A 22267-nucleotide genomic window follows, 5' to 3' on the forward strand; every position below is an offset into this window, starting at 1 on the left:
TGTGCTACCAAAACAGTCCTGTAGCATAGCATCTGACCACTTCCGTATTGAGCTAGTCACTGGTACTTCCTGCTTTAGTTTTTGCTTGTAAGCAGGGATCAGGCGGAGAGAATTATGGTCAGATTTGCCAAATGCAGGGCAAGGGAGAGCTTTGTATACGTCTCTGTGTGTGGAGTAAAGGTGGTCTAGAGTTTATTTTCCTCTGGTTGCACATGTGAAAAGCTGGTAGAAATGAGGTAAAATGGATTTAAGTTTGCTTGCATTAAATTCCCCGGCCACTAGGAGCGTCGCTTCTGGATGAGCATTTTATTGTTTGCTTATGGCCTTATACAGCTCGTTGAGTGTGGTCTTGGTTCCAGAATCTGTTTGTGGTGGTAAATAGATGGCTACAAATAATATAGATGAGAACTCTCTTGGTAGATAGTGTTCTACAGCTGCACCATCGAGAGCATCCTGACTGGTTGCACCACCGCCTGGTGTGGCAACTTCTCAGCATCCAACCACAAGACGCTACAGAGAGTCGTGCGTATGGCCCAGTACATCACTGAGGCCAAGCTTCCTGTCATCCAGGACCTCTATACCAGGAAGTGTCAGAGGAAGGCCCTAAAATGTGTTAAAGACTCAAGACACCCGTGTCATAGACTGTTCTCTCTGCTACCACACGGCAAGCGGTACTAGAGTGACAAGTCTAGGTCCAAAGCGCTCCTTAACAGCTTCTACCTCCAAGCCATAAGACTGCTAAACAATTAATCAAATGACCACCCGGACTATTTACATTAACACCCCCTGCTCCATTTGTTTTTACACTGCTGCTACGCGCTGTCTATTATCTATGCATAGTCACCGTACCCATATCTACATGTACATATTTCTTCAATTACCTCAACTAACCTGTACCCCCGCACATTGACACGGTACCGTACCCCCTGTATATAGCCTCATTATTGTTATTTTGTTGTGTTACTTTCTTTTTACATGAGTATATTTTGTAAATATTTTCTCAATGGTTATTTTTCTTTAAACTGAGTTGGTGGTTAAGGGCTTGTAAGTAAGCATTTCACAGTAAGGTTGTATTCGGCGCATGTGACAAATAGCATTTTATTTGATTATGTTCCAGAATTAGAATACAAGTAAAGGACATAATAAATCAGTCTGCACACGCAAATTAGAGTGATGACAACGTAGTGAATGCAATTCGAATCATACAGATGACAGAGAATCCTCGCACTACGGTCTTAATCATGCTTGAGGGGAGGCATACTTCCTAGATGAAACCCACTGACCCTCAGCCTTAGCCCATCCCAATTCCTGCATCATCTTGGTCTTATTGCCTTGTTGATTCATCAGCACTCATTTCTGTAGCTTTCCTCAGTGTAAATTTGTGCGAGATTAAAGCTACAGAATGTTGCTTCCGGGGAACAACAAGGTGAAACTCTCTGAATAGTTTCCCTGGCAGCCTCTAATGGGTTGACCTGGCAACCCAAAACTGTAGTTGGCACACCTTTGTCTGGCTGCCCGGAAGGACATTTTGCATTGGTTTGACTCACTTTGACACACTTCCATGGATTCTCTGCTGATGACAGAACAGGACAAATAGACTCAGTTGACAACAGTTGACAGCTGCTAGAATTAAGATAATGTTACAATGTTATATTCATAATTCCTTTCATTCAATATGAAAAATTATTCGTAGTGGCATATTTAAAACAACATATATTTTTTTTTACTCTCAGGAAACCAAGACACGTTTCTTTGAATCTGTTCCTATGTTTTCAGGGGCCAGTGGATCAGGCAATTTAACAGTTAAGAAATCAGTGACAGTAGAGGACATATCTCTGAACTCGAACTCTCCAAATGTACAATGTTTTATTACATATTTCTCCTCCTCTCTCCTACCCTCCCCTCCCTTCCTCTGGCTTTTTTACATTCACTCAGCCGAAGGTCATACTAAATTTTGTTTCATTAATGATTGATGAACCTGTGAGGTAATGAATGTAGACATATGCTATCCCGGTTTGAATCTAAGATGAGTCTCACCTTCACCTATGTATCAATGCCTGTCTGCTGGTGGGATGTAAGGGAAATTCATAGAGGAGCACTAGGTTCTCTTAAAGGCATGCACGTCACTTCTGCTAATGTAAGGTCAAGGTGAAGAAGACATAGTGTACTGGGAATAAACTGTACATGCTCTGGATGTTCTGTAACCTAACATCCCACTGACTTCATTAATTGGGATATTCACGTGATAATGCTCTCGAAGCCGGTGTTTGGAGGATATATTGGCACGAGTGTTGTCAGGCCCTGGACGAAGTAGACGGCCGGAAAACCGTGCCAGTATATCCTCCAAACACCGGCTTCGAGGGCATTATCACTTTTATACAACTGGTTACCAACATATTCAAATAATGATTGACCAATTTTCATGAAAACTTTATTTTTATGAATTTATTCATACTATTTCATCCTTCCACAAGATACAGCCCCGACACAAATCTAGAGATGCTACCCAAGCCGGCTGGTCGTTCGTTTTATCGATTCGGTTGCCAGAGATGTGACCCAGTAGTTCGTTGTAAATGTTCCATTGCCATACTAGCTGACAACATTCTTATCCCTTGGTTGCTAGCTAGCCAACTACGGCTAACTTACAGTCAAGGTCAAACAGTGCAGCCAGAATAACAGCAAAGTAGCTGCATTTGCATTTGTTTAAGTTGTTTTCTAGTGACATTTATTGGGATACATCCATAACAATGAGCTAATGATACACAATTTCACCTGGCATAGAAAATGTGCTCACTCGTCAGGACACTGTTGTTTAGAGAAGAGGAGCTAGCCAACAACACAGCTAACACAATCACTTCAAACTGAACCTGGAAAGACTGCAAACTAGCTGCATTTAGTTTCATTTTACCTGTTTTCTATTACATTTCTTTGTATACTGTATATCAATAAAAATGAATCCGCTTTCATGATTTCGACTGACTGAGAAAGTTGCCTGCCTATGGGACAGCTGGAGATCGAATTTCAATATTGAAACAATGTTGCAAATGTTGACAGCAAGGGTTTATACCAATCTCTGCTGTTGAGTATCAAATGCTAGTCTAAAAGAAATGTGAGATAATGTCTAGATGAGATCAAGTTTATACATTTGCCTGGATAGGCTGATGAGACAGTGGATGAACTCACTGTTTCAGTGAGATGAAACAGAGTAAACAGGTATTTTAACGTCATAGCTTTAGCCGGTGGTAACTTGTGGAATAGACACCGTCCTGAATGCAGTATTAATCAATCAGCATCTAGGATTAGACCCACCCGTTGTATAAAATCAATATAACTCATATGATCAAGCTATAAAATTATCCAAAGTGTACAATGCTGTCTTCAAGTGTCAATATAGTAGAACCTCAAAGTTAGGAACATTTCAATATTCGAACAACCTCCATTCCCAACGTGTTCCTACTGTATCTCTGAGGTCCTGCACCGGTCACACACTGTAGTTGAAAAGAGTGTTCTGCCTCTCCTCTAGATGACCTCTGCCCCCCTGGTTGGGATGGCCTTATCTGCTGGCCTCAGGGTTACCCAGCAGCTGTCACCAAGGTCCCCTGCCCCAGCTACATCTTCGACTTCAACCACAAAGGTAGGTGACACCCCACTCTGTATGCATGGCAGAACAGGTTCCAGGTTCCCCATAGAAATATAATTTGAACACAACATCTCTGTGTTGTTCCCTTTTACCTGTGTATGGTTGATACATAGCTAGTTTATATTAATACTTGGATTATGTATTGTCTAATCCAAGTACACAGATAAAGTATTATGACAAACAACTCTGTCTGCATGGGAGAATGGGTTCCCGTTTACCAATGTATGATTGATATAGTGCATTTTTAGTGGATTTATAGTGACTTTAGAAATGTGAATTATGTACTGCCTCACTTGAGGTGCCAAGTGAAACCAAGTAAGCTACAGAGATACAGTATGTTGATTCGTTGATATATATTACAGGTCATGCCTACAGGAAGTGTGACATCAATGGGTCGTGGGTGTTTGTGGAGAGCCTGAACAGGACGTGGCCTAACTACTCAGAGTGTCTGGGCCCTGGGTTCTTGAAGCCAAGCAACGAGAGGGTGAAAGTGAGTACTGTTCTGTAGCTACTGCAGCTGCCTTATCCCCACATATGCAGGAAACCCTACAATGCCACTGTATATATTGTATTGTCTTTTAGCAGATGGTTTTATCCAAAGCCAGTTATCCATACAGTATATGATATATTTAGCATATGTGGATCAACCCTGATGTTGTCATTCTCACTCCCACTGAGCAACTGGGTCAATTACATGGCTGTTTCAGCTAGTAACATCTGTTAGGGAAGCTTTACAGTAATACAGATGTAGGATCTTAATTTGAGCCAGTTTGCTACACCAGGAAATTAATCCTGCAACAACAGGAAATGTGAATTATTATATGTATTATAATTAATGGACATTTTCTATTAGGGCAAATCAAGTCTGTGGAAAAGTGGAAATTACAAGTGGAAATTACAAACTTTAGAAGCCTTTATAAAAGTCAAATACACTACAAGTTAGCATTTCCTGCTGTGCAAGAAAATTCTCAGCAACAAAAGAGTGATCCAATTAAGATCCTACATCTGTACCTACAGTACCTCTATCCTTCTCCCAGCAGGACTTCTTTGAGCGTCTGTATGTCATGTACACCGTAGGCTACGCTGTGTCCTTCAGCTCTCTACTAGTGGCTATCTTCATCATCGGATACTTTAGGTGAGTGTGTGTGTGTGTGTGTGTGTGTGTGTGTGTGTGTGTGTGTGTGTGTGTGTGTGTGTGTGTGTGTGTGTGTGTGTGTGTGTGTGTGTGTGTGTGTGTGTGTGTGTGTGTGTGTGTGTGTGTGTGTGTGTGTGTGGTTTGGTTTTACTATCCTTGTGGTGACCAGAAGTCCTCACAAGGATAGTAATAAAAGGAACATTTGGACAAGTGGGGACATTTCGCCGGTCCCCACAAGGAAGAAAGCTTTAGGGTTAGGGTCACAATTAGGGTTAGAATTAAGGTTTAGGTTAGGAGTTTGGGGTTAGGGTCAAGGTTAAGGGTTAAGGGTCAGGGAAAATAGGATTTTGAATGGGAATAAGTTTTGGGGCCCCGACAAGTATAGTAAAACAAACGTGTGTGTGTGTGTGTGTGTGTTTGCGCCTGCCTGTGTGTGTGTTTGCGCCTGCCTGTGTGTGTGTTTGCGCCTGCCTGTGTGTGTGTTTGCGCCTGCCTGTGTGTGTGTTTGCGCCTGCCTGTGTCTGTGTTTGCGCCTGCCTGTGTGTGTGTGTGTGTGTGTGTGTGTGTGTGTGTGTGTGTGTGTGTGTGTGTGTGTGTGTGTGTGTGTGTGTGTGTGTGTGTGTGTGTGTGTGTGTGTGTGTGTGTGTGTGTGTGTGTGTGTGTGTGTGTGTGTGTGTGTGTGTGTGTTTGCGCCTGCCTGTGTGCATACTTGCGTGCGTGCATGCGCATGTCTTTCTGAAAGAGTGTGAGAGGCTTCCAGTAATAATCAATAGATGAAAACAGACATATGGCCTAATGGGAGTTTGGCTCAGGCAAATGAGAACTAGGAAAGCCAGTGTGGAAATAGCAGTTTCCTGGCTGTGCACTGCAGAGTGTGAAAATACATTTGGCAACATGGAAATGCAGAGTAATCTGAAATGAAAGCAAATGAGTTGAAAAAAAAACAAATACTCCAAACATTGAGAGGAGGGATATTAAAGTAAAGAATAAAGATTTTAAGCTTAGTCAAGAAGCCTTTTTCGATAGGGTTTCTGAGAAAGTGAGTATGTTTCAAGGCCAACAAACAATAAGCAAAATAGAAAGACCTGGCAGCAGTACTGGATAAGCTTTAGTCCGTCATTAAATTGTCTCATCAGGCATATTGAATGATGCAGAAATGACGGGTTGGTTGTTTAGCAACAAAAACAAGTCTGATGAAACCACGATTGAACTCTATGGCCTGAATGCCAAGAGTCACGTCTGGAGGAAACCTGGCACCATCCCTACGGTGAGGCATGGTGGTGGCAGCATCATGCTGTGGGGATGTTTTTCAGCGGCAGGGACTGGGGAGACTAGTCAGGATCAAGGGAAAGATGAACGGAGCAAAGTACAGAGAGATCCTTGATGAAAACCTGCTCCAGAGCGCTAAGTACCTCAGACTGGGGCGAAGATTCACCTCAAACAGGACAATGACCCTAAGCACACAGCCAAGACAACGTAGGAGTGGCTTTGGGACAAGTCTCCGAATGTCCTTGAGTGGCCCAGCAAGAGCCCGGACTTGAACCCGATCGAACATCTCTGGAGAGACGTAAAAATAGCTTAGCAGTGACGCTCCCCATCCAACCTGACAGAGCTTGAGAGGATCTGCAGAGTAGAATGGGAGAAACTCCTCAAATACAGGTGTACCAAGCTTGTAGCGTCAAACCCAAGAAGACTATATGCTGTAAACGTAAAGAGTCTGAATACTTATGTAAATGTGATATTTCAGTTGTTTTTTCTAAAATTCTAAACCCTGTTTATGATTTGTCATTATGGGTTATTGTTTGTAGATTGATGAGGGGAAAAAAACAATTTAGAATAAGACTGTAATATAACAAAATGTGGGAAAAGTCAAGGGGTCTAAATTCTTTCCGAATGCACTGTATATTTCACCTCCAAATGTTTATTGAAGCATAAATACATTCGCACAATGAGCACTTGTTGTCTCTCAAATATATTGTTACAGCTGTTGGTTAACTAGCTAGTTAATTTTTGCCATATTAGCATTGACATGACATCAGTCAAAACACCTCAAAACAAGATGTGGTATAAATAACAAGATACAACGAGCTGAAACGAGCCACCTACGATTCCCCACACGGCAGCTTCTTGTCATTGTTGCTATCTATCTGACTGTTCAGAATCATAACAACGCATGCCTTCTGGCCACATCGAGGCGTGGGGATCATTTTTGTGATGTTATCAGATAAATATGAAACTCTCTGGATGAACAGACTCAAGAGAAATAGTATATAATGATAATAATATTTGTCATCGACCCTGTGCTTCAAAACAAGACCATGTTTACTCCTCCAGAAGTTGATGTTTTCTACTCCAAGCAGAAACCACCACAACATTCACTTCAATGTGTTCCTTATGGGTAGGTCTTGTTCCCACTCCAAACCCAAACAGAGAGGAAGCAGTGAGCATCAGAGGATTTATGTTACATTTGGCTGAGTAGGAAGAAGAATTTTATTTGACGTATTTAACTAGGCAAGTCAGTTAAGAACATGTTCTTATTTACAATGACGGTCTACACCACCCAAACGTCGCTGGGCCACTTGTGCACCACCCTATGGGACTCCCAATCACGGCCAGTTGTGATACAGCCTGGATTCGAACCAGGGTGTCTGTAGTGACACCTCAAGCACTGAAATGCAGTGCCTTAGACCGCTGCACCACTCGGGAGCCCAAGGATACTTTGGTCAAGTGCAGTTGAAGAATATTCATCTCCGATGTACTGGTGTTGTCAACTCTCTCTCTCCTCTTAAATCAAATCAAGTTGCAAATGAGAACTTGTTCTCAACTCGCCTACCTGGTTAAATAAACTTTTTAAAAAAAAATTTAAAAAATTGGTTGCGTACATAGTTTAGCAGATGCTATAGTGGGTGCAGCAAAATGCTTATGTTACTAGCTCCTAACAATGCTGTCACGTTCCTGACCTTATTTCCTTGGTTTAGTCTGTGTTTAGCTGGTCAGGACGTAAGCTGGGTGGGCATTCTATGTTTTGTGTTTCTATGTTGGGTTTGTTGTTTGGCCTAATATGGTTCTCAATCAGAGGCAGGTGTTTGTCATTGTCTCTGATTGGGAACCATATTAAGGTAGCCTGTTTGCACTGTTGGGTTGTGGGTGATTGTTTCCTGTATTTGTGTTCTGCACCAGATAGGACTGTTTTCGGTTTTCACATTTTATTGTTTTGTTGCTTGTAGTGTTCACGTTATTATCTTTATTAAATCATGTTGAACACTAGCCGCGTTGCGTTTTGGTCCTCTCCTTCATCCCAGGAAGAAAGCCGTTACAGAATCACCAACCACAAAAGGACCAAGCAGCGTGGTAACGGGCAGCAGCGACAGCAGCAGCAGCGTACTCAGGACTTCTGGACATGGGAGGAAATTCTGGACAAGAGTATCGCCGCCCTCGTGAAGAGTATCGCCGCCCTCGTGAAGAGCTGGAGGCAGCTAAAGCCGAGAGGCGGTGGTATGAGGAGGCAGCACGGAAGCGAGGCTGGAAGCCTGAGAGTCAGCCCCAAAAATTTCTTGGGGGGCGGCTAAAGGGGAGTGTGGCGAAGTCAGGTAGGAGACCTGCGCCAACTTCCCGGGCTTACCGTGGAGAGCGAGAGTACGGGCAGACACCGTGGTATGCGGAAGAGCGCACGGTGTCTCCTGTACGTGTGCTTAGCCCGGTGCGGTACATCCCAGCTCCACGTATCGGCCGGGCTAGAGTGGGCATCGAGCCAGGTGCCATGAAGCCGGCTCAACGCATCTGGTCTCCAGTCCGTCTCCTCGGGCCGGTGTACATGGCACCAGCCTTACGCATGGTGTCCCCGGTTCGCCAGCACAGCCCAGTGCGGGCTATTCCACCTCGCGGCACTGGCCTGGCTACGGGGAGCATTCAACCAGGTAAGGTTGGGCAAGCTCGGTGCTCAAGTGCTCCAGTACGCCTTCATGGTCCGGTATATCCGGTGCCACCTCCTCGCCCCAGCCCAGTACCACCAGTGCCAACACCACGCACCAGGCTTCCTGTGCGTCTCCAGAGCCCTGTTCCTCCTCCACGCACTCGCCCTGTGGTGCGTGTCTCCAGCCCGGTACCACCAGTTCCGGCACCACGCACCAAGCCTCCTGTGCGTCTCCAGAGGCCAGAGTCTGCTGTCTGCCCAGCGCCGCCTGCACTGCCCGTCTGCCCAGCGGGTCAGCAGGTCTTTTGCCAAATGGTCTTTTGGTCTTTTGCCAAATGAAATCAAATATTTTGCCAATAAGCTCATGTAACCCAATATTTCAAGCTGTGAAACCAGGACTAAGAAGATGTATTGTTTGTTTGCCACATGCCATGTGATTCGCTATGTAGCTACTGTTAGCCTGCTACTGCTTTGGTCTTCCATGACACTTTCTACTACACCCCATTTATTGCCATTAATTGTTAACTGCTGCTACTGTATGTTTATGCAGAGCTTTATTCATTCATAGGCTTATCAAATTTGCATATTATCATTGAATATTGTCTGTTGTTATTTGTACTTTGTATCCCTTTAGAGAAACCAAACGTACCTGTTACGTATCCTACATAACCAACCAGCTGGTTACTGAGCCATGTCACTGTTGAACACATCAAGACACTTCAAGATTGTAATCAAACCCATCTGAATGACATGTTCTATGCGCTGTATCACCTTTCTCCTCTGAGTACATAAAGACTCTTAACTGAACTACATCTCTGCCTCTGGTCCTGCTCTTATTGGAGTCCCACTGAAGATGAGCACCACCATAAACCGTCATTCAGTTACATTGGTCCTTTGAGCCTTCTGTGACATGGCAGAGCAGCAAAGAAACACAGCAACATTCTCATCGTCAGATGATCCCATTACAGGACGTGATCTCAGAAACCGATGGATACCGATATCATTACAATATCGACAACAACCTGTGGCAGCACATGCCTAACCTCTACAACCAGCATCCACAGTTTACCTGACTCCCCAAGCAAGAGAGCAGGTGCAGAGTACCAGCACCATGGAGCTGCAGCCCATTGAAGAGCAGGTCGAGCCTGCAGCCCCCCCTCGACCAACTATCCCCTTTGCTCAGGTCCTCTGCCCCCACGCTGCACAGGCAAAGAAAATTCACTACCCTCGATTACATTGTATCACGTGTAGGGAACCTAATTGCCCAGACCACTGCCGTGGCCTCCCAACTCGGTGAGGCGGTTGGGTCCATGCACCCGTATCAAGCCTGTTCAGTAAGGTCCAGGTCCCCACAGTTCTACCCCAACCTCCTCACAACACACCCAGTACAACGAACTATCCCACACCCAGCTCATGGATAGGACAAATGACACTGCTGCCCAAGTTTCAGTCCCTCTACCGCTAACATAACGCCATGGAAAGCCGCTACAGAGGCCACCATGACCACGCAGACCTACACTGCCACAATCCCTGCCACAGACAGTAGTTTCAAGTAGGCAGTCAGCCGAAAGTCTCTACCAGCAGGATGGAGATGTGACCACGCACTCTGCCTTGATGCTGTTAACTCCACCAAACCAGCCATGGACTGGAGGGAACACCCGGAGCAACCAGTTTTCCAACTACCGACTCAGGCTCAGTCTGCATCACAACAGTCATTATCCACTGTTCCGGGCTATTCTGGTCTACCAACTGTTCAGACTCAGTCCTCCGACCAACCCTCCATCAGCTGCTCTATCCTATTTAACTGACCAAACGTGGACTGCACCTGCCCAGCCAGGTTATCCTCCATGGACCTCTCCTCTCCAGCCGACTTATCAGCTGCCACCTGCTGCACCTCTCCGTCCAGCTCACCTGCCTGAATCTGCTGCACCGTCAGCCTATCCACCAGCCTATCCGCTCCAGCAACCGTACCTGCAACCAGTACCTGTGCTAAGGCTTCCCAATCTAGTCCACAACAGTGAAGTGAGTTCACAGACCTCAAGATGACACTGGACTACCTCTTGAATCCTCATATAGAACTCTCAGAACTCTACAAGCACAGCGTCCTCATGGAGCACCTGATACTGGATGAGGCCAAGCTGATAACCCAAGCATGTTGACACTACCAGCAGCCCTACACTGCAGCTATGCAGGCTTTGCAGATACAATACGGACAACCACACCAACTGGCACAGAGGGAGTTCACTGCGATCCTCAACGCCCCTGATGTTAGTGGAGATTCCAAGGCCTTCCAGAGCTTCACCCTCAGAGTAGACCTCCTGGTAAGCCTGTTGAAATCCCTTGAAGGTCTCCAAGGCATGGAGCTGTTATGCACAGGCCACATAGACCGAGTGCTGCTCCCGAGGCAGGCACTACAGGGAAAGCTTTGTGGAGCACCTACCTGCAACCTGACAGACCTCTCTGACTGGCTCAAGACCAAGGCCGAAGCACACCTGCTCTCCTCCAAGATGGCACAGCATCACCAAACAAAAAGCCACAAAGCCCTCAAAGGGAACGATCATCACATCCAAGGCCAAAAAGTCAACCTGTCACCACCATTTAGCATTGCTCTGTCCAGTCCAGAGCTAGAGACAGCCAGGTTGGCAATACTCCCAACGTCCAGACATCCACTGTCTCAAGGAACCACTTCAAATGTCTGTGCCTCTTTTCCCAGTGTCAAGCACTATAATTCTCAGTGCACATAGATAGTGAAGCAGACGCCAGAACAGATCGAAAACCCGGATCGAAGACGGAAAGCTTTGCCTGAAGTGTGGTCATAACAACCATGGGCCCAATGCATGCACCCTGAGGAAGCCATGTGGGAAAGTACATCTCAACGTCCTTCAAGTTGTAGCCAAGCCAAGCCCCAGTGTCCTGTTTGTCACCCCTCTAGACAGAGTCTACCTTACCCACTCCAATCAGAACGAACGAGCATGTCACTCATGCTAAGGAGTGGCCAGAAGTCCCTGAGTACGTACGCCATTTTAGATGACGGAGCAGAGTGGACAGTCATCCTCCCCGCAGCGGTTAGACCCCTCGACCTCGAAGGCCAGGAAGAGTCATTAGCCCTGCGGACAAATCGCCACGACGCTGCACATCTTACCGGTTCCTCAGTAGACTTCCAAGTACAATGCCTTGCAAAGTATTCACCCCCTTGGCGTTTTTCCATTACAACCTGTCATTTAAATTTATTTTTATTTGGATTTCATGTAATAGAAATACACAAAATAGTTAAAATTGGTGAAGTGAAATAAAACTTGTTTAAAAATGTAATTTAAAAAAATAAAAACGGAAAAGTGGTGCATTCATGTGTATTCACCCCCTTTGCTATGAAGCCCCTAAATAAGATCTGGTGCAACCAATTACCTTCAGAAGTCACATAATTAGTTAAATAAAGTCCACCTGTGTGCAATCTAAGTGTCACATGATCTGTCACATGATCTCAGTATACAGTTGAAGTCGGAAGTTTACATACACTTAGGTTGGAGTCATTAAAACTCGTTTTTCAACCACTCCACTTAACAAACTGTAGTTTTGGCAAGTCGGTTAGGACATCTACTTTGTGCATGACACAAGTCATTTTTCCAACAATTGTTTTACAGACATTATTTCACTTGCAATTCACTGCATCACAATTCCAGTAGGTGAGAAGTTTACATACACTAAGTTGACTGTGCCTTTAAACAGCTTGTAAAATTCCAGAAAATGATGTCATGGCTTTAGAAGCTTCTGATAGGCTAATTGACATCATTTGAATCAATTGGAGGTTTACCTGTGGAAGTATTTCAAGGCCTACCTTCAAACTCAGTGCCTCTTTGCTTGACATCATGGGAAAATAAAAAGAAATCAGCCAAGACCTCAGAAAAAGAAGTGTAGACCTCCACAAGTCTGGTTCATCCTTGGGAGCAATTTTCAAACGCCTGAAGGTACCACGTTCATCTGTACAAACAATAGTACGCAAGTATAAACACCATGGGACCACACAGCCGTCATGCCGCTCAGGAAGGAGACACGTTCTGTCTCCTAGAGATGAACATACTTTGGTGCGAGAAGTGCAAATCAATCCCAGAACAACAGCAAAGAACCTTGTGAAGATGCTGGAGGAAACAGGTACAAAGTATCTATATCCACAGTAAAGCGAGTCCTATATCGACATAACCTAAAAGTCCGCTCAGCAAGGAAGAAGCCACTGCTCCAAAACCGCCATAAAAAAGCCAGACTATGGTTTACAACTGCACATGGGGACAAAGATCATACTTTTTGGAGAAATGTCCTCTGGTCTGATGAAACAAAAATAGAACTGTTATGCCATAATGACCATTGTTATGTTTGGAGGAAAAAGGGGGAAGCTTGCAAGCCGAAGAACACCATCCCAACCGTGAAGCACGGGGGTGGCAGCATGTTGTGAGGTTGCTTTTCTGCAGGAGGAACAGGTGCACTTCACAAAATAGATGATATCATGAGGCAGGAAAATTATGTGGATATATTGAAGCAACATCTCAAGACATCAGTCGGGAAGTTAAAGCTTGGTCGCAAATTGGTCTTCCAAATGGACAATGACACCAAGCATACTTCCAAAGTTGTGACAAAATGGCTTAAGGACCACAAAGTCAAGCTATTGGAGTGGCCATCACAAAGCCCTGACCTCAATCGTATAGAAAATGTGTGGGCAGAACTGATAAAGCGTGTGCGAGCAAGGAGGCCTACAAACCTGACTCAGTTACACCAGCTCTGTCAGGAGGAATGGGCTAAAATTCACCCAACTTATTGTGGGAAGCTTGTGGAAGGCTACCCGAAATGTTTGACCCAAGTTAAACAATCTAAAGGTAATGCTACCAAATACTAATTGGGTGTATGTAAACTTCTGACCCACTGGGAATGTGATGAAAGAAATAAAGGCTGAAATAAATCATTCTCTCTACTATTATTCTAACATTTCACATTCTTAAAATAAATGTATTTGGCTAAGTTGTATGTAACATCCCTGTTTTGCATGTTATTTTGACATTAATGTGTCACATATCAGTTTGCAAACTGTGTAAAAAAAAACATCTGACACTCCTGAACATATAGCACTACCGCCATCGCTAAGATTCAGAGTCCTAGGTATACCAAGGGATTTATGAAGCCATTTTAAAGACAGAATAACACAATACAAAATGAACATGTGCTACTTACAGCATATGCAGGCGAAGGTGTTTTAGTGTAATCATTAGAGCCATATTTGATTCAGAATCCAATTGATTCAGAAGAACAGTCTTTACATGCATGAATGTTGTACACAATTCGGGAAAAACTTCCTTTCATTTACAAAATTCAAATTTACAGCTGATTTAACATCCTTTTTTAAAACAATTTTATTTCACATCCATCAAATGTTATGGCAGCCATATTGGATCTTGTACGCCATATTGGATTTGCGGCAAAATAGAAAGATCATTTGTGATGCCACCCTGACTTAATTGCAAGACTAGGGACTAAAGATACAACATCCTTTAAAGAACCTTGGACACCTAAAAATGTAATTTCAACGTCTGAGCCCACTTGTTAAAGCCAATTACTTTAGCCACAACATCAAAAAACGTGGCACTGTATGCATTTTTGTCAGGCGGGACCATACAGCACTGCATAAAAATACATTTGACTTAAAAGTTGTCTATTGGACAGCTACCAAAAAGTGAAGTTTACATTCATCATAAATACTCATAGTTTGTATTTCCATCTTTTGTATCTGTGGGTTTACAGGTCTATATTTTCAAGTTGCATGACAATCTCCTAATGCTATTTGTTTGTGTATGTTGGGCAGACAATTGACTACTTGTATTCCACATTTTAGCAACATGGTTGTGTTTTGTTATACCTCGGCTAGGGATGTCTTAAAATGTTTGTGGCCTTGTCATTAGCCTATTAGCTTTGTCTGAGGTGTAAGGCCAGTGCTTTAGCCCTGAGTACACTAGAGAGAGGGAGCACACAGCGTGGGAGACGTCTCTTTATTAAGAGCCGTTTCAGAGGAATGAATAGACTCTTTCTCCAGTTAATGTATTAATGGAGCTTTTGAACAGAGAACACTCAGGGATTGACTCTACAGTCCCCAGAATCATTGTGAGTGGGTGGCTTGGAAAGAGTGTCTTGACAACTTCAGAGTAAATCTGTAATGTTCTCCTCATCTAGCCTAATAGTCCTCCAAGCTCAAATAACGGGCACTTAGCAGTTGTTTTTTAATAGATAATTAGATTTTCACCAACACATTTTGTAATGAAGGAAATTTGATTCCCTTGGGCATAGCGTAACCAATTTGGTCTAATATCCAGCTAAATTGTGTGAGACTTCTGGAGACGGTTAGAGTCTATGAGAGCAGCCTGTCCTAGAGTCAATCCTCAAAGAAGGACACTAACATGCTGACCGAACCGCATGCGTGCGTGCGTCATCGTGCGCATATTGATTTTGTCCCCCCACACCAGATGCGATCAGGACACACAGGTTGAAATGTCAAAGCAAACTGAACCAACTATATTAATTTGGGGACAGGTCGAAAAATATTAGACATTTATGGCAATAGCTAGCTAGCTTGCTGTTGCTAGCAAATTTTTATTGGGATATAAACATTGGGTTGTTATTTTACCTGAAATGCACAAGGTCCTCTACTCCGACAATTAATCCACAGATAAAAGGGTAACGTTAAACCGAGTTAGTTTCTAGTAATCTCTCCTCCTTCTTATTTGGACTTTATATGGCGGTTGGTAACCAATTTTAAGGTGCATTACCACAACCAACTGGAGTGTGGACCTCAGTTCCTCTTTCAATCACCCACTTGGGTATGTGCTCCTAAAAACCAATGAGGAGATGGCACGTGGGTACCTGCTCCTAAAAACCAATGAGGAGATGGGAGAGGCAGGACTTGCAGTGCGTTGAGCGTCACTGTTATGATGGAGAGAGTTAGAAGCAGGTGCAGGTGAAACGTTTTAAAACAACGAAACCAAGAACATGACCCTAACATAAGGCAGAACGCCGATACACAAGAACAATATCAACTGGTGAGTGAACATGGGAGAGTGATGTATAAAGGGGAGGAGATGATGAAGGTAATGAAGTCCAGGTGTGAATCATAATGATTAACAGGTGCGCGTAATGATGAGTGCCAGGTGTGCGTAATGATGAATCCCAGGACCGGTGGTTAGTACTCTGGTGACGTTGTATGCCGGAGGGGAAGAGCAGGAGTAGACGTGACAGTCACAAATAGAACCAAGTTCTATTTTAGCGCCTTGACGCGCACGAGCAGTGTGGGTGCAATGATTGAATAAGATGTATGTGTATTTTTGTTTTGCAATGCTCGCGCACATGACACGAGTGGTGTGGTCAGCATGTTATGGGTGTTTTTGATTGGTTACTTAGTTGCAAATTGGAGTTTTCAGCAAAACTGTAGAACATTGTGGACAATAGGAAATGTGATTGCCCTGGGCAAAAAGTAAGCGATTTGGTCTTACACAGTTGTGTGGAAGACCATTATGCCCCGTTCATATCTAACAGCCGAGACGATGGTTCAAAATCTTGGCCTTAAGAAATGAGACAAACTGCTAAACGATGTCCGCTCACCCGTGGAAATTCTGTTAACATCATTTAAAAAATCCCCATTAAAAAAAACGTCAGTTTAAGCTAGAGATATCTTTTGCATTGGATGCTTCTCAATCCACCGCATCACCCTATGTTGCACTTCCGCATATGCAGTGAATGGTGACAAAGCTAAAGCGGTGTTTGTCAGTTCATGAGTCATCCTGAAAATCGGTCTATTCACAAAATCGTTTGTAACGTCTGAAACTATTAAAACCCCTCAATGGAAAGACTAGACTCTCGCGAACACGACAGTGTTCTCCGTTTTGCTCTATGACTCCCACAAGCTTCTTGGGACTTGTCTGTAGTCAGTACAGCCGATCTGCCAACTTCTGTCTGTAGCTTCTGAACAGTTTGGGCTACACACTAATATGACGCCTCTGTAGAAAGGTGAGACTCTCTAAGACGCCCACAGGCCTCACAGGATTCGTCTGAAGTTCCCCCGGTAGCAGCTGAATAAGTGAATGGAAGTATACATGAAGACTGTTTAGTGGGAAAAATAAGGGGTTAAATACATGTCCCCAATTTTTTTTCTCCTGATCTTCTTCTGGTAAGATGAACAGATATGGCAGCTCTGCTTTTAGCTCCTAAGCATCTTTGCAGTATTTTGTTTTTTGGTGTGTTATTTCTTGCATTATTAGCCCAGAAATCTTTTCGTATTACTACATACAGCCGGAAAGAACCTTTGTATATCAGAGTGGCGGTAACTCACCAGCATTACGACCAGGATTATGACTTTCCCGAATTGGATCCTGTGTTCGTACCCCCCAGGACAATTTAACTTATTCCAGAGGCTGCTCCAAAACACCGCCGGCGGAGAAGCGGTATTTGGAGTGGACTTCTAGTCCGACTCAGGTGTGCACACCATCCACCGCTTCCGAGTGTATTACTTTCTAATGTTCAGTCTCTGGATAATAAAGTAGACGAGTTCAGGGTGAGGATCTCCTTCCAAAGATACATCAAATCAAATCAAATCAAATGTATTTCAAATAAATTTACAATCAGGGATTGTAACGTACTCTGTTTCACGGAAACATGGCTCTAATGGGATATATTGTCCCCGTCTATTCAGCCATCTGGGTTCTCAGTACATTGCACAGACAGGGATAAAGAACTCTCCGGGAAGAAGAAAGGTGGGGGGTGTATGTTTGATGATTAACCACTCATGGTGTGATTATGATAACATAGAGAAATTCAAGTCCTTTTGTTCACCCGACCTAAAATACCGACCATATTACCTCCCAAGATAAATCTCTTTGGTTATAGTCACAGCCGTGTATAATCCCCCTCAAGCCGATACCACGATGGCCCTCAAAGAACTACACTGGAATTTATGCAAACTGGAAAAAACATTCTTTATTGTAGTTGGGGATTTTAACAAAGCAAATTTGAGGAATACGCTACCGAAGTTCTACCAACACTGACCGTACAGTAGTACTCGAGTTGGTAAAACATTGGACCACTGCTACTCCACTTTTTTAAAATGCCTACAAGGCCCTCCCCCGCCCTCCATTCGGAAAATCTGATCACGACTCCATTTTGCTCCTCCCTTCCTATAGGCAGAAACTCAAACAGGAAGTACCCGTGCTAAGGTCTATTCAACGCGGGTCTGACCTATCGGAATCCATGCTTTGAGATTGTTTTGATCATGCGGACTGGATATGTTCCAGGTATCCTCAGAAGAACAACGACGAATACATGGATACGGTGACTGAGTTCATCAGGAAGTGTATAGGAGATGTTGTACCCACTGTGACTATTAAAACCTACCCATACCAGAAACCGTGGGTAAATGGCAGCATTCGCGCAAAACTGAAAGCGCGAACCACCGCATTTAACCATGGCAAGGTGACTGGGAATATGACCTTATACAAACAGGCTAGTTATTCCCTCCGTAAGGCAATCAAACAGGCAAAACATCAGTACAGAGACAAAGTGGGGGACGAGACCCGTAATACACAATATACAAAACACACAGCACAGAAGCTGAAACAACGGATAGGTACTCACACGACCAACGGACATGGGAACAATAACCGACAAGGACAATGAGGAATAGAGGGGGCAAACTACCTGCACTCCAGGACACCTACAGCACCCGATGTCACAGGAAGGCCAAAAAGATAATCAAGGACAGCGATAAAGGGGAACCCAAGAGCAGACTCCGATGAGGAAACAGGGATGAATGAACCAAAATATTTATTGTTACACAGAGAGATATGGAGTGCAGATCCCGGGAAGCGCAGATGAGTTGCAGAAAAGCCAGATGTGGAGACTGAGGTTGGAGTTAGCTGAGTAGAACAGGGTAAACAGGTCCTGAGGGGAATCCAAGGTAGTGGTGGTGAGACAATCCAGAGTAAGGTGGTTGGGTGGTGAGATGTGGAACAGGAAACAGGAGCCAGAGACAGAGCGGTAACTGCAATGAGAGGATAAAAGGTGTCAGGCAGGGAAACAGGCACAGGATCTTGAATAATCATAAATGGCTAAAATAATGAACTGACTGAGCAGAGATTACGATCTGGGAGAGTGGAAGTGGCATGACTGAGTATTTGTAGAGGTCTTGATTATGGAACGAGTTGCAGCTGGTAGGGATCTGCTCTGACTCCAGCACACCTGTCTCCAACCACCAATCACACAGAGAGGGAGAGGGAGAGAGAGAGATGTACAGGGGGAGTAACTGCAGGTCAAGAAGACACCGGATGAACACCAGAGGGCGTAGCAGGAGCAGATGTGACAAGGAAGTCAACAACCCGAGCCACGGCCTGTTCACCCCGCTATCATCCAGAAGACGAGGCCAGTACAGGTGCATCAAAGCTGGGACTGAGAGACTGAAAAACAGCTTCTATCTTAAGGTCATCGGACTGTTAAATAGTCATCACTAGCCGGCTTCCACCCGGTTATGCAACCCTGCACCTTGGAGGCTGCTGGCTTATAATCATAGACTTGGAATCACTGGCCACTTTAATAATGGAACACTAGTCACTTTATTCTCATATGTATGTATATACTGTATTCTATTCTAGTGTATTTTAGTCACTCCAACATTGCTCGATCTAATAACTATATATATTTTTTAAATTCCATTATTTGACTTTTAGATTTGTGTGTATTGTTGTGAATCATTTTTAGATACTACTGCACTGTTAGAGCTAGGAAAACAAGCATTTCGCTACACCCGCAATAACATCTGCTAAATATGTATATGTGATCAATAAAATTAGATTTAATTTGATTTGATTATCTTTCAGACATAGGACAGACACTTCAGAACAAACTTTTTGCGGGGCTATCTGTTCCATGTAGTAAATCTGTTATTCAATGTGTTTTTAAAAAAATACTTCAATGAGTTTTAAAATTCAAGATCAAATAGCAAAATGATCCTTGGTATGACCTTCTTAAAACAATTCCATATAGCTTAGCAGACCACCCCTCCCCTTCCCCCAGCTTAGACAGGGCTTAGACTGTAGAGGGGTCATAACATGGTTATAACATAATCTTATGGGTTAAAACCAGCGGGCCTCTGATCAGAATATCGGTCACCTGCTGGGTGTGTTAGTGCTCACACAGCAGGTGGTTGCTAACACAACGCGGCCACACGCTGCTTATATAAGTTTATATTTTCAGTGTGTCTCAGCTATTAGAGATGTTAACATTTCCTGGTCCTCTGTTTCCTGTCAGGCGTCTCCACTGTACCAGGAACTACATCCACATCCACCTGTTTGTCTCCTTCATGCTCCGAGCTGTCAGCATCTTTGTCAAGGACCGGGTGGTGCACACCAGCGCCGGCCTGCAGGAGTTTGATGCCGTGCTCATGGATAACGTCAAGACTGTGGCCATGGCACCGCTGGATAACTCTCAGTATGTGAGTAGTAGTAGCGCTGCACCTCCTGCCTGCACCTCCCACTCTTGCTCTCCTCCACTTCTCTGTGCCGCTACTCCTTCACTCCTGCCCTCCTTCACTCCTTCTCCCTAAGAATCCCAATAATCCCTGCTCTTCCATGAATAAATAAAACAGTGACCTGCACACACAATTGCTCCATTAGACACCTTTAATTAGGCTAGTGAATGCAACTGTGTGTGCGGGTCCTACTTCATTTCTACACATTTTTTTTCGGTCCAGCACCCCTGTGATGTGCCCTTGAAAAATACAGATTAGACTTCCATGACTCATGGAAGCTCTTGGGAGAGGCTGAGGATGCCCTCTCCTTTTTGGGGTTCTGTTTGCACGTTTTGACACTTTCTTCCCATGTGACGGGAGTAGTACTGGTTTCAAGCTTCTTGTTGCCAGGCATCTTTATGACAAGCGTCCTTTTGCATCATGGTGGACACATAATTGTCCACGCTCGGATCCCTTTTTACCTTTATTTAAGTAGGCAAATCAGTTAAGAACATTTTTTTTTTTACAATGATGGCCTACCCCGGCCAAACCCTCCCTTATTTTTTCCCCACTAATTGGTCTTTTGACCAATCGCAGCAGAACTTTTCACATCAGAACATTTTCAGAGCTGATCTGATTGTTCAAAAGATCAATTAGTGAAAAAATATGATAATTGGGGTGCCTGTCCAAACGCAGCCAAAGCCATGCATGCTGATGCACTGGAAAAGCTCATTAGACTGGCTGAGCTCAGTATCCCGAGGCTATAGTCTCCACTAACATGCCTGTGGTTTCCATTCAATATCAAGCTAAATTTCAACTCTATAACTAGAGCCGCGTCCAGCTCTGAAAAAGCTCTGTAAGTCTGACTGTTCCCTTACTGCAACCTCCTCTGCTCTGTAATGACTGAATAGTCAGAGATACACACACTGAACATGTGAGGGAGGATAGACCACTGGAAGCACTAGATTAGCACTATAGCCTGCTAGCCAGCGGAAATAGGCTTCACAGGCATCACACAGAAAATGTATTTTTTTTATCAGGGAAAGCTGGTTCAAATAGTTCAAAGCTATGCAGACTGGAATGTTTTACTTTAAAGGGATAGTTCGAGATTTTGGTAACTAAGCCTTTTATCTACTAGAGTCAGATGGATACCATTCGTGGATACCATTTTTATGCTAGCTGTTCCTAGCTGTTCCTACCAGTCATTGTGCTAACGCTAGTTAGCGTTGGCTCACGAAACTAAGTTCCTTCATACTGGACCCAGAGACATAAAAAAAGGGATCCACAAGTTCCTCTGACTCTGGGGAAGTAGATAAAGGGCTTCACTGCCAAAACCTCGAACCATCCCTTTAACCTCTTCCCTTTTTATGTAGTTGTTCCTCAGGAACATTTAGAATGGTTTGTGCTTCTTACTGTACTGTATTTTGTTTTCTGTTTTGCTTTAAAGAGGGGCTAAACTGATCCTCGGTTTCAATCCTCCTCATTAGGAAATGCCACTGAAACTGAGATTTTGGTCTTGGACGTGTGCTTTGATGTGGGTGTACATTCACTCTGCCAAAATGGTATACAGTTAGTCACTCACCTTTCTAGTTCATTTGAAACAGTCTAACTAGGTCTGGAAGTAGCTTAGGTTTGCTAGCAAGCTAGCAAACTTCATTCGCCAATTACTGTAGCTTCAGCCGGCCTGTGTACAGTACTACCATGGCAAAGTTGGCTTGGCTATGGATCAGTGGGGTTAGTTAGGGACCGTCAGCAAATGACACAGTGTAAATTTGAAAACATTTTCATGTTGCATATCTTTTAATTCTCTTTTTGCTGCTTTCAATATTTGTATATAGATTTCTACAATTTATAGTTGGTTTGAGATTTATTGGAAAGTTCTTAAAATTTTTAAATGTGAAAATATTGTCCTATATTGTGTCAATGAATTTACTTAATTTACTGATGGTCCCAAACTAGCCCCAAAGGAATATCCAAAGTCAAATCAAATGTACCACAGTCAGTCTGCATTCTGCAGCTACGGGCATTACGTTCAGGTTTCATGCAGCTGCGCTC

At 43.9% G+C, this 22267-nt stretch overlaps 1 protein-coding gene across 1 annotated transcript in view; it reads left to right on the plus strand.

The window, feature by feature from the left end:
* The window catches only part of LOC120063945 (parathyroid hormone 2 receptor-like), a 124804-nt gene that overhangs the window by 57009 nt on the left and 45528 nt on the right, over positions 1 to 22267 (plus strand). Inside the window, exons 4-7 of the mRNA XM_039014254.1 lie at positions 3524 to 3634; positions 4003 to 4124; positions 4678 to 4775; positions 20014 to 20197. Coding sequence (XP_038870182.1) covers positions 3524 to 3634; positions 4003 to 4124; positions 4678 to 4775; positions 20014 to 20197 — 515 coding nt within the window. The remainder of the gene's footprint in view (positions 1 to 3523; positions 3635 to 4002; positions 4125 to 4677; positions 4776 to 20013; positions 20198 to 22267) is intronic.

The sequence above is a fragment of the Salvelinus namaycush genome, chromosome 19, assembly GCF_016432855.1.
Source record: "Salvelinus namaycush isolate Seneca chromosome 19, SaNama_1.0, whole genome shotgun sequence".
Taxonomy (NCBI): Eukaryota; Metazoa; Chordata; class Actinopteri; order Salmoniformes; family Salmonidae; genus Salvelinus; species Salvelinus namaycush.